Here is a 14,080-nt window from a genome sequence, read left to right as displayed (position 1 = left end):
TTCCAAGTAATGCTTAACCGCAACACGACTAAGGCACTTAATAGAAGTTAAAACCACGACGGATATACAATGCAATGAAGCACCACCGCATGAATACTGCCATAGCTGTCAAGGAATACACATCGCATTTTTCACAATCAACCCCTGAGAACATATGTTTGTGATGTCATCACGAAAACTGTTACGATAACACCGCGAAAGATCAGGTGCTATTTCTGGAACAAGAAGTACAGCATAAGTACCAGTTATAGTCATGCGGAGTTGCTGTGAAGAGGCAATGTAGTCGCTGTAGTTTCGTGGGATATTGCGAGATATAATGAATACTAAAGACAGCAGAACATAGTGGATTCCGCTTCAAAGATTTGTGACAGTCTGTGTGTGTGTGTGTGATTTGGATTTTTAAAATAGCTTTAACAACTTTTCAGTCATATCGCTACGATGTCTGCAGTGTGGCAGTTTTTAGTGATGTCTAGCACTGGGCATCATGTCGCAGACATGTGGCATGATGTCCCACCTAGTCACATTATCCTGACACCGGGCAGACCAGTCCTAACAATAACCTCTTAATGCTGAGCGCCAAACGAGGCAGCTGTTAGTACCATTTTTGCAATTCTTTGGTATGACTCGACCGGGGATCGAATCCACGACCTCCGGCATCCGAGGCTGCCGCTCTAACCACTAGGCCACCGGAGCTGTTTTGTGAGAGTCAATCATGTAGTTGTATTAGACGGGAGGGTAAGATTTCCGTGGAAGAAATAGCTCAAGTCAGTGCACAAGTTAGATATTATCAGGTCGAGTCATCTCTAGAACAAAGAAAACGTGACTTCTCATTTAGAAGACGGTGTTTCAATTGTCAATACGTGGTTTACACAAATGTTTTTGGGTTTTGGGGGTTTATTTATTTATTTTTGGCATTCTGGTTATGATTCATGAAAGCTACTGAATGAATCACTCATAGATTTAGATGTGTAACTGAAATACATTTTGCTACCCTGCAATATAAGCACAGGTGGAGGCGATTGGATAGACAATCATGTATGTGCCTGGACAAACATACAATAAACAGAAAACAAAAACGTTTACCCACGCACACCCTGCCGAATTATTAATTCAATACGGCGAGAGATTATCATCTGTGGACCCAGTCCATAGGCGCTTTATCACTATAATCACGTGATAGAAAATCCTTATGTGAACAATAAACTGTATTTTTCGTGGGTGTATCAAACTTTCATTGACGAATCAGAGTATGATTATGTAGAATATTTACGTTCAAACGTGGACGTTTATGATAGATTGAATTGTGCAATGGCTAGCGACGAATATGAGAATGGTCGATTATCATTAACTAAAAGCTCACCGCACTTGGAATTCTCAATGTGATCCCGTTCAAGTATATGTTTGACGAAGTAATGCACATCGCTGGACGAATATTACGTGATAGAGTTCATGCTGAAGCAGCCAAAATCTTCGACGTTGAGTTAATATCGTAATGGCCTAAACTGTTTCCAGATAATCGTGTGAACGACATAGCCGCGGTTAATCAACTCGCGATTTTATCGCGTGTAAAAAACATTTTTATTGAGACTATACTGTTTCGAATTTCGATCGAAGACAAAGTACATAATTCACGCCAGCAGTATATGATTACACGAGTAGAATGGTCAATCGCAGATGTATTTTATCATCCACATTGTTACCCGGATATTCAAAAGAATTATCATATATAACCCATCAATATAAAACTTGATCAAGTCGAGTAAGAAGTGAAGTAGGGATGCTAATGTCGATCGATTACATTTTTACGGAATTTTGCTTAATGAATATTTGACACTTGTGACTTATATCAATTATTTGGACGAAAGCGACTCATCACTGACCAGGTTGACGTTGATTGGGTTCAACCAGTTTTACTTTTTAAAGGAAATTATCCCAGTCAACGACATGGTGAATATATTGTTTTCTTGGTATCAACTTGTGTCTAGATGCTGGGGCAAAGTGATGTTTATTGTGCTAAAGTATTCAATTTATTTTTTAGGAAATGAGCCCAATTAAGATCCGTCCACATGTAATTTTTGAAAGTTTAGTTCAATAACGGGGCAGGGCGATATTTATTGGGCTGAAGAAGTCTCCATGTTTATAGGACATTAGCCCAATCAAGATCAATTGACATGAAAAAAAAGTTATTTTTTCCCGATCATCAATGTAGGCTCAGATAATGTTGCGCGAGGCTTCTACACGATTGATAACAATGATTTTTTTCGGAGAAACATCATTTATGTGCAATTTGATAGAATGCTAGCTTAAAAAAATGGCGACTTGTAATCACTTGATCCATGACCCCCCCCCCCCCCCCAACACGACAGATAGAAGGGTTAATATAGCTATGGAAGACTTATAACCAAATGTGAATGTATCAAATAAATTGCACAATGAGGTTATTTCCTTGCAGAAATAGAATCAATATGTTTCTTACTGGTATCATACAGTCTAAGTAGGCCAGTCTATAATTTACAGTTATATGTATTATATGGTACCTAATTATGCAGTTCCTTATTTTCACTTCTTCTGCATAAAGAGAAAGGGAAAAGTTTAAAGATATGTCTGACACAACCTTTCCAGGTCAAACTGCAGCGTTGTGCTATAGTCGGGTAAAGTAGCCATATACGCTGTAATTACATCTTTCGCATACGTTTGCATCGAATGTCTGAGACAAAATAAGCTACATCTGCTTCAACGTTTCTAATATAATATTTGTTATATTCTTCAGGAAGAAAAACAAATAAAAGAATGGGTAAGTATTAATTTATCTCCACTCAGTCAATAAAACATACGTTCTATCTTTCACAAGGAACTTGTCCGATTATTAAGAAGCGTACACGGCTGAAAAGTAGATACGCACACAGTTTAAGGTATTATTTATAAAGTTACCTTTTCATCATTTTCGCTAGTCAAAGTTCCGATGTGTTAACCCTATCTACACCTTGGCGGCTCGTACAGATATTTCTGCGCTTTGTCCTAGTGCCATCTATTTGATTTCATGAGTTGTGTCCCTTAGTATGCAATGCCAATAACCAGTAGTTTGTAACAGCGGTGCATTGTATGTCGGCTAAAAATGGCGGAGGCAGATGATTTGAAAAGAATACTTTGTAAGTTTAATATCGAAAGTATGACTATAAGGCAGATATAATTAATTACATGTGCATATAAGGGAATGGATGTATTTGTACAAACACTAACCGGCAGTGGAACATTGCCTATTGATGAGTCCATTCTTCCTGTACGCTCCACTTGTCTCAATCGTATAGGAACAGCATTTAAATTTTAACAACCTGATTCGCTGCATCGAATGAAATGCATAGACCTGAATGACTTAAATATCTCAACGATCTGCCAAGTTGTAGATAGGGCTAACACATCGGAACCTTGGCGTTTCATTGACATGTTCATTTTTATTTAGAATGCGATGCTAAGAATAGTTATCATATAAGTTCATGTTTACGTTATGTTATGAATTCCACTTATCAATTACCTAAACGCAAATCTGAATGCAGGTTAACAATACCGGTAACATCACATGACACACGTATTTGTGGTGGGGCATAATGACCATTTCTGAGTTAAGCTTTCTTACCAATTTAATAGAGCATTCAAAATACAGTAGTACCACATGTTATTTTGTACAAAGAAATCACAGAGTTTCTATTCTTAAACGCAGATGACACTAGAATCACAAATCTTATAAAGCTTTCTTTAACAATCTGATTCGTCGGAGATTTTACCAGTATAGAAATTAAGAATGCCGAATGTGTTTACATCGTACTTCTTTCATCAATAGATGGTAGTTTACCTGACTCTACCATGAGGACATGATTTATAGGCTATCTTCTATATCAACTCTCACATCTTTCCCAGTGTGGAAAGCAAATAATATGCACATATGTGACATTTAAGCAGCATTCTACAAGTGTATTAGTTAACTCTCTCTCTTTCTCTCTCTCTTTGTATATATATATATATATATATATATATATATATATATATATATATATATATATATATATTGTAAGATTTGGGAAAGTCAAGTTAAATGTGTTGAATCAACATATGTTATCTGCTAACATTTAATCATTTAATGTCAATGGTTTCTTATTGGTCTTTTGATTATTTTCATTCAATATTGCAGGTAATGTTAGATTGAAATAACATCAACACTATTAATTTCATACTGTACAAAGACATATTTAAACAAACTTGGTTATTCTCTTCAAAACAAATCAGAACGATGGAATATACGTACTCAGGTATAATATGTACTCCCTGAAGCATTTTAGTTTTACGGCTGCAGGAGGTTTGCCATTAACCTGCACTTATGGTGAATGCAATTTTAATGTCATTACTTTAAGACAATATGAAGTGTATGCATGTACGAGAGAGTGAGTGAGAGAGAGAGAGAGAGAGAGAGAGAAAGACATGCATATAGACAGACCGACAGTTAACTTTTGCAACCTAGTATTGCAACTGAAAGTAAATTAACTGAATTTTCAGTTGCAATTTATCAGAAAATGATTTTATAAAATAAGCATTACATAACCAATAGGTAGATGTTGTCCAATTTTCATATAACTGATAATGTCTATGATTATTAGAAAATATTTTAGGTCGTTTTGTAAGGAACCTATGAAGAAATAAGTTAAATGTGTCGAAAGAAGCCATTTTCCGATGCTTGATGAATGTATTGACCACATTTTTGAATTGCAATTTAGGACCTTAGTGCACGGGTCTTGCAAATTACCTTTTCAACGAATAAAAGAGACAATATTAACAATATTAGTCTCATAGCAGCAACAATCATACGAGTGTTTCTTATAACGTTATTGACATTCTTTACGACTTGTATTATAGTTTATACTAATTTATTATGGTAATGATATTAATAGTCACCTCACAATAGACGTTATGCCTTGCATGGCTAGCAAATTATATTTTGCATATTTCCATTTAACCTAAACGTTTAGAATTAGGTTACGTATGTAACAAACACGCATATTTGATATGTTTCAGTTCATTCAGTATGCAATTAATTTTATCAAACTTCTAAGTTGTAATCATACAAAACACTTTTGCTAAGGAAAGCAATTTGAACTGGTGGAGTAACTTACTGAATCAATTGTTTCGAATGGCTTTACTAATCCAAGATATTGCATGTTCCTGTCGTGTTTAGTCTAAAGGGATGGAAGCAAGAGTTAAGGCCCTTGAGGAAGAACTTTCCAATACAAGAAAACAATATGAGGAAACCAAAGCTAATGTATGTCGGTATTTGAAACTTTCCTGTTTTCCGCTAATCTCCATTCTCTGAAATTTTGGAACCTTTGTTTCATAAAACATTGTTTTTACTATGAACATAAATGTTCGAATAAAAGTGTGATAAACAAACACGTAGCATAATTGAGTAACTGTTTATGTAAATCATCCTTGATAAATATATATAATTTTCTGCAGCCTTTATTTCAGATAATTAAATGCAAAATAATATTGATTGGGATAGAATCGATGCTTATATTAAATCTTGTGTATCATTTATGTGTCTACTTAATTTAAGAAAATGTAAAAACGTGGTTACTGACCAACTGAATATTACCATGTACTGTCGGTGCTAAATGCCATACAAAGTTTGAATTAATACTGAAATCCACAAAATAGACAAGACAACGTGTTTGACAAAAATAAATAAGTGTTTAAAAAATAAATTTGCATTTGCATACGGAAAGAGTCTTTTGTGTGATCATACATAAATTATTTAAATTATCATTTGTCACAAATTGTAGTTTTGTAAACTGAATTCGGATTTATAGTTAAGCAGTGTTGTATTGCTTCATACATCTGTATGAGTTGTATTATCTGACAATAATAATTCTATACAATCGCTCTCTAAATTTAATACAAAACTGTGGCTGAAACATAACATTACTCATTACCTATACCAACTATAGGCCAGTACAAAAGGCTTGAAGCTGACGCAGGCAGAAAAGGAGATACAGGCCCTCCGTAATCAGATTGCTGATTATGTTGCTCAGGTAACATTACTCGTGGCATGCGGTGGGTTGTATTTGTGATGAAATAATAACGATACACCTTTTTGTGCCAATAATAATTTTGTTCAATGTATCTTTGGGTAACTGTCAGGTCTTACAAGTTGAAACATGTATTGATACTAGCAACGATTTATATGCTGTCATTGTAGCAGGACAGGCCACATTTTGGTTAAAAGTTGTCGATCGGAAACATTCAGGTTGCAAAGTGTTGACACTGGTAATCATTTGTATCATGCTAATATGGCACTAACAATCATTTTGGGTCAAAATGTTCATGAACGAAAATGCTTAGACAGTGTAATTTATTTGCATATATATGTGAATGTGATTGCATCAGAACCAGTGCACTACTACAAATATTTTGAAGACTATCCTTTGCATTTGAGAAGTTCACAGAAGTTCGAGATTGTGTATCCACCACTGGTAGTGAGAATCAACATTTGAAAATGGGACTGAAGAGAGTAATAAATACAAAAGAGCCTAAGGGTGTTATTCTTTGCATACATTTTGTTTCGTTTGATGTAAAATAGCAATTTGATAATTATGCCAATGATCACTGCCCCTTCTTCCTTGTGGTTCTTAGCTGCATCTTTTAATGTCATGTGAGTTTTTGTTAACACTTTGATTTGAGATCTTCAATATCTTGTCCTGTTATCTTTGATGTTCTTTTCTGTTTTTAAACCATTTTGAGTAGAGAATGAAAGATGCCAGTCAAGTGGCACTTAAAATCGTTATTATATGATATGCATGATGATGTAGTCTCAATTAAGTGCCTCAGGTTCCGAAATACAATTAATATGTTAATCAGAACCTTTGTGTTTTGCTCAACAAAGGGAGTTTTGTAAGTTTTGAAAAAGTAACGATAAATGTGTTTAATCAATTGATGTTCTCTGCTAACATTTAATGTCAATAGTTTCTTGTTGGTCTTTTGATTGTTTTCATTCACTATTGCAGGTAATGTTTGATTAAATAGTAGCAACACTATTAAGTTCTTACTGTACAAGGGCGTAAGGAAACAAACTTGGTTATTCTCTTGAAAACAAATCAAAAGGATGGAAAATCCGTACTAATGTGTAATAAGAACTCCATGAAGCACTTTAGTTTTACGGCTGCAGAAGGTTTTCCATTGTTTCGTAGAAGTCGCTGTGTATTTGATCTGTAACCTGCATATCTGATGACCTCAGTTTTAATGTCCTTAGTTTAAGGCAACATGAAGTGTATGCATGTATAAGAGAGATAAAAGGACATACATACAGACAGACAGACAGACAGTGAACTTGTGTAACCAACTGTAATTAAATTAATTGCATTTTCAGTCGCAATTTATCGAAAAATGATTTTGTAAAATTAACATTCCATGACAAATAGGTAACTATTTTCCCCATTTTCATATAATTGATAATATCTATGATTATTAGAAAATATTAGTCACGTTCTGTGAAGAGCGTATGACGAAATAAATTAACTGTGTCAAAAGATGACTTTTTTCAATTCTTGACCAATGTGTTTACCATATTTTTGTGATGCAGTTCGGGATCTTAGTGCATAAGTCTTGCACATTACCTTTTCAACGAAGAAAAAACACAGTGTTAACAACATTATTCTCATACCAGCAACAGTCATACCAGTTTATCTGATAGACCAAAGCGTTATTTATATTCTTTACGATTTGTACTATGTTTTGTATTATTGTGTGATGGTAACGACGTTAATAGTCACTTCACAATAGACCTTATGTCTTTCTTGCCTAGCAAAGTATATTTTGCATATCTCAATTTAAGCTAAACGTGCAGAATTAGGTTATGCATGTAATAAACGTGTATATTTGATAGTTTTCAGTTCATTCAGGATGCATTTATGTTTGTCAAACTTCTAAATTTTAATCATACAAAAAGACTTTGCTCAGGAAAGAAATTTAGACTGATAGAGAAACGTACAGAATCAATTGTTTCGAATGGCTTTACTAATCCGATATATTGCATGTTCCTGTTGTGTTTAGTCTAATGGGATGAAAGCAACAATTAAGGCCCTTGAGGAAGAACTTACCAAAACTAGAAAACAATATGAGGACACCAAAGCTGATGTATGTTGGTATTTGAAACTTTCCTGTTTTCCCGTATTCTATCTTCTCTGAAATGTTGGAACTGTTGTTTCATAAACAATTATCTTTACTATGAACATAAATGTTCAAATAAAAGTATGATAAACAAACAAGTAGCATAACTGAGTAACTGTTTATAGAAATTATCCTTGATACATATATGTAATGTTCTGCAGCCTTTATTTCAGATAATTAAATGCAAACTAATATTGATTAGGATATAATCGCTGCTTATATTAAATCTTGTGTATCATTTATGTGTCTACTTATTTCAACAAATATGCAAGCACGTGGTTAGTGACCATCTGATTATTACCATGTACAATCAGCGCTAATGGCAAAGTTTGAATTAATACTGAAATCCATAAATAGACAAGACAACGTGTTTGACAATAATCAATACGTGTTTAAAAAATAAATTTTCATTCGATACGGAAAGATACCTTTTTGTGATCATACATAAATTATTTAAATCATCATTTGTCACAAATTGTAGTTTTGTAAACTGAATTCGGCTTTATATTTAAGCTGTGTTGTATTGCCTCATACATCTATATGAGTTGTATTATCTGACAATAATAATTCTGTACAATCGCTCTCTAATTTAATACAAAGCTGTGGCTGAAACATAACATTACTCATTACCTATACCAACTATAGGCCAATACAAAAGGCTTGAAGCTGACGCAGGCGGAGAAGGAGATACAGGCCCCCCGTAACCAGATTGCTGCTCACGTTGCTCAGGTAACATTACTCGTGGCATGCGGTGGGTTGTACTTGTGCTGTACAAATAACGATACACCTTTTTGTGCCAATAATAATTTTGTTCAATGTATCTTGGGGTAACGGTCAGGTCTTACAAGTTGAAACATGTATTGATACTAGCAACGATTTATATGCTGTCATTGTAGCAGGACAGGCCACATTTTGGTTAAAAGTTGTCGATCGGAAACATTCAGGTTGCAAAGTGTTGACACTGGCAATCATTTGTATCACGCTAATGTGGCACTAACAGTCATATTGGGTCAAAATGTTCATAAATGAAAATGCTTAGACAGTGTAATTTATTTGTATAGACATGTTCATGTGATTGCATCAGTGTGTGTATACATGATGTTATAGAACCAGTGCACTACTAGAAATATTTTGAAGAATATCCTTTGCTTTTGAGAAGTTCACAGAAGTCTGAGAATGTGTATCCACCACTGGTAGAGAGAAGCTGCATTTGAGGATGGGACTGAAGAGAGGAATAAATACAAAAAAGCCTTAAAGTGTTATTCTTTGCATACATTTTGTTTCGTTTGATGTAAAATACCAATTTGATAATTATGCCAAGGATCATAGCCCCAAACCTTCTTCCTTGTAGTCCTTAACTGCATAAGTTAATGCAATGTGAGTTTTTGTTAACACTATGATTAGAGAACTTCAATATGTTGGCCTGTTCCTTTTTTTCTTTCTTTCTGTTTTGCTTTTGCTAAACATGTTTGGGTAGAGAGTGAAATATGCAAGTGCACTGTCAATAAAAATGGTTATTATAAGATATGCATGAAGCTGTATTCTCAAGTATGTGCCACATATTCAGAAATGCCATTAATGGCTGTCCTGTCATAATGCTTTGTGCTTTCCTCAACAAAGGAATTTTTGGCAAGATTGTAGCAAGAAATGTTAAATATTTTGAATTAATAGATGCTCTGTGCTAACTTTTAATGTAAAAGGTTCATGTTGGTATTTTGATTCGTTTCATTCAACATTGCATGGAATATTTGATTGAAATAATATCTACACAGTTCATATCAGACTCTACAATATTATAATGAATCAAGCTTACTTATTCTCTTAAAACAAATCTGATGGAAAATCAGTGCTCAGCTATACTATGAACTCCATGAATTTGTTCAGTATTACAGCTGCAGAAGGATTGCCGTTGTTTCGTATAAGTCGCTGCATTTATCACACGTAACCTGCATTTCCTGTGAATGCAGTTTTAGTGTCCTTAGTTCTCTGTAACCTAAGACAACATGAAGTGTATGAATGTATGAGAGAGAGAGAGAGATAGAGAGACAGAGACAGAGAGACAGAAAGACAGACAGTGAACTTGTACAACCTAATATTGTAACTGTAAGCACATTCACTGCATTTGCAGCCACAATTTATCGGAAAATGATTTTTTTAAAAATGAACATTGCATAACAAATAGAAAACTTTTGTCTCAATTTTCATATAATTGATAATGTCTATGATTGTAAGAAAATATTTTGGCACCTGCTGTGAAGAACATAAGAAGAAATAAGTTAACTGTGTCGAAAGATGACATCCTCTATGCTTGATCAATATGTTGACCATATATTTGAGATGCAGTTCAGGATCTTAGTGCATAGGGTAGCACATTACCTTTTCATCTAATAAAGTATACGGTATGGACATTATTGATAAAATTTACAGGTATTTTTCATATATGAAGATTGTATTAATTCTTTTAACACATCATTTTATTTTTTATAATCTGGCTCTGATCTGTGCAATTATTTCCTGGGTTTTTTTTTCTCATGATTCTGGAAGAGACAAACAGTGGATATTTTAATTGATTTTGTATTAATTGTTGAAGAAAAGATTACTGCATGCTAACAAAAAATGTAAAAGTTCTCGTGCATCCATATTTGTTTGATTTAATATCCTTCTTAATAAATATAGTGTACACACATTTAGTTAGTACAAACATAAATAAATAATCTGAGGAATGTACACTTGTATAAAAACCCCATAGAAATCACAGTTATTATCAACAGTGGTATATGCCAGTGTGATATTACCTGCAGATAAAGTGCGGAAATTCATTTTGTCATATAGTGCCTGGATAAAGCCATCATGATACATTACTGTGATAAATAAATTTCACTAAAGCTTTGAGTATTGAATTAATTTCGACTTTGAAGACTGATGTAATAGCTTTGAAACTGATGAGAGTTTAACAGTGATAACTAGCTGAAAGGCCGGTCTTTCCATTGAATCCGTAAACTATTTGCATATGATTTTATTTGATAATTGGTTCTTAAAATTGCCCTAAATCAATAGACTTGTTGATTAGTCAGTTTATCAGAAGCCATATGATATGCATCCAGATTCTCTAGTAGAGCATGTTGTGTGATCTTCACACTGTTTATAATTAAATTGAACATTATTGATCCTGATTTAATTTTCTAGCAGAACTTGGTCTACGCTAACTCTAGTTCGGCATGCATTTAAACTTTTAGTACCTACTATGCTTGTTTGATCATAAGGTGAGACCAATTGCAAACCCATGTCTGCCAGCACATAATGTGATAGCTGATCTTGATGTGTGCTATTTGTTATGAGTCATCATTGAAGCAAACAGCATAGCAAAAAATACAAGTGTATGTATCCCATAAATTTGCTTTATGATTCTTTAATGTGTATATTAATCACAAACTGTTCCATGAATCCTTTGCACCTTTTTAACACGAAGCTTTCAGTTCATTTCTAGTAGATGTTTTCTTATTTAGAATTAAATGTCCATAGCACCGCTTCGTATCACAACAGGTCATTCACAATAGTTCATTCACAATAGGTCATTCACAATAGATCATTCCAATATTTTAGTCAAGCGTTTAATGAGATAATGTTAAGTGTCTGCCAAATAACACCTGACAAGATTGTACTACAGTTCTAAATTTGATAAAAAGAAAAATTGACCATGCAACTTGGTATTAAAGTGCGAGTCAATACTCGAAGGTGCAGATTATATTTCTAGTTTCCTTACCGTTACTGAAGTAACGAATAGTGCATCGTCATTATTGATTGAATCAGATACATATCAAAGCTTCCAAGGGCTTCAAAGCCCTTTTATTTGACCAACTACAATCCCACGAAGTCGTCCACAGGCATCATTTATCTCGACGCCAACAAACTCTATAATTGGGCCATGTCACAAACCCTTCCCATAAGCGGATTTCACTTGATCACCGGAGAACAGTCCCTTTAAGAAAATCGAGCAGGATTCGCCAATCAAGTAGGCCATTTCGTCTAGGTCGATCTCGTTTATCTAGGCCATCTCTACGCTGCTCACAACGATTATCCATTCTGCACTGAACGATTTCTTATCGATAACGAAATGCTGTCTCGGGAACAGTGCGATAAAAAATAGTTCTGTCTGGGAGACAACAAGGTGGAAAAAAACGTATTCCCCTTCTCGTGGATAAAAATTTGTACATTTTGCATCATCGTCTTCTCTAAAAAGCTATCCAGAACCGACTATTGCTCCATAAAATTCATCGCAATCTCAAGTTTCAACAGTCCCCGTAGATGAAAACCTACATCAATCTATACACGAAACAACGGGTAAAACCACCACAGACTTCTGTAAAACGTTTATTCAAACTTATGAACAACAGCGTTTTCAGAAGAAAAAAAAAAAAACAAACATGAGAAACACTCGACACCGGCAAACGAATTGTTAACAGCCTATGATGCCATTCTCCACATCAAAATCTTTGATGAAGATATCGTCACCATCGAATGCAGAAACAAAACAATCCCAAGCTCGATAATCTTATCTACGTCGGCGCGACCATTCTCGATCTCTCCAAAATACTCATGCACAAGTTTTTTGTGTGATTTTATCAAAAACAAATATGGAGATCGGGCTACTTAGCTCATGACTGATACAGACTTGCACGTGCAAAAAATTCACACCGATGATTTGTAGCAAGACATGTTCGACCACAAATAACTTGTCGATCTCAGCGACTATCCCACACAGATCTTTCCTCTGCAACAATAACAAAAAAGTCCGAGGAAAGTTCAAAAAGTGTTGAGGTTATCGAACTTCGATCCAAAATGTACCGCATCGGTCTTGGCGATGGCACCTTAATGAAAAAAGCTAACGGTGTAAAATAAAATGTCGTTAAAATCGCTAGGATCGATCACTACAGACAAGCAATACATAGTTATCTACACTATTGCACCATGAGGACATTCAAATCCCATCGACATCACATCTTTACGCACTCATTACCATAAAAGGACTTTGCCCATTTGATTATAACCGATACTCCACCGATGGCATTCGTCGATTCGCCATCGGACACATACATGCACATAACAAACGATAACATATTTAATATACACACTGACACAGAAAACACACTCTCACGCACAAAATAAACAAACAACTGAGCCAGAAACCCCGACACCCTAGCTGTATTTATCAAGAGGGCATCGCTCAATTTTTGCACGGAGGAAAAAGTGATCCAGGACCTCCATGAAACTACTACTGCAGCTTTTTACGTTTACAAGTGTACACAGTGAGCTTTACCGACAACATAATTATCGTACTCGTTTCAAAAAGTGCATGATATGCTATGCTACTTATTGATTATTCGGTACTTACCATTTCAAGCTTTATGAAGATGTTGACAGAAAACTTTACCCAGAATCATAATGTGACTCGGCGTGGTTGATATTGGTCAATACTAAAAGAAGGGAATATAGTTAAGCAACCTGTTTCAGAGTCTCAACTTTAAGTATTTAAATGCACACAACATTTGGACGATAGCTTATCGTTAATATAACACGAGATATTTGTGTTGTGTTCAAGACAACGAGGTTGTTAGTTCAACGTCATGGCCTCAACAACAAAAAATATATTTGTACCTTATGTACGTGTCCAGATTGCATTGCTTGAAAGTACAAACACAACGTTTAAATTAATGTTATTTAATGTATACACAATGATTAGACGAGGTGTTGCAATTTTCTCAACTATTTCTTAGGCATAACAACAACTTTGTCGATGATTTATTTTGTTTCCAGTATCCTACATTCTATTGAATATGTTTTTGGATTTTATAGCGAAATGTCAACGCAA

The 14,080-nt window shown here is 34.7% G+C and overlaps 1 protein-coding gene across 2 annotated transcripts in view; it reads left to right on the top strand.

Annotated features, from left to right (window-relative positions):
• The window catches only part of LOC149774125 (E3 ubiquitin-protein ligase TRIM45-like), a 115,122-nt gene that overhangs the window by 36,402 nt on the left and 64,640 nt on the right, over nt 1-14,080 (top strand). For both annotated transcript variants that reach the window (XM_089945814.1, XM_089945813.1), the window contains exons 6-10: nt 2,771-2,794; nt 5,225-5,308; nt 5,994-6,077; nt 8,095-8,178; nt 8,857-8,940. In XM_089945814.1, coding sequence (XP_089801940.1) covers nt 2,771-2,794; nt 5,225-5,308; nt 5,994-6,077; nt 8,095-8,178; nt 8,857-8,940 — 360 coding nt within the window. The remainder of the gene's footprint in view (nt 1-2,770; nt 2,795-5,224; nt 5,309-5,993; nt 6,078-8,094; nt 8,179-8,856; nt 8,941-14,080) is intronic.

The sequence above is a fragment of the Sinohyriopsis cumingii genome, unplaced genomic scaffold (assembly GCF_028554795.1).
Source record: "Sinohyriopsis cumingii isolate HCF-2022 unplaced genomic scaffold, ASM2855479v2 utg000426l, whole genome shotgun sequence".
Lineage (NCBI taxonomy): Eukaryota > Metazoa > Mollusca > Bivalvia > Unionida > Unionidae > Sinohyriopsis > Sinohyriopsis cumingii.
Note: the sequence above shows the minus strand (reverse complement) of the source record. Positions and strands in the feature narration are given on the sequence as shown.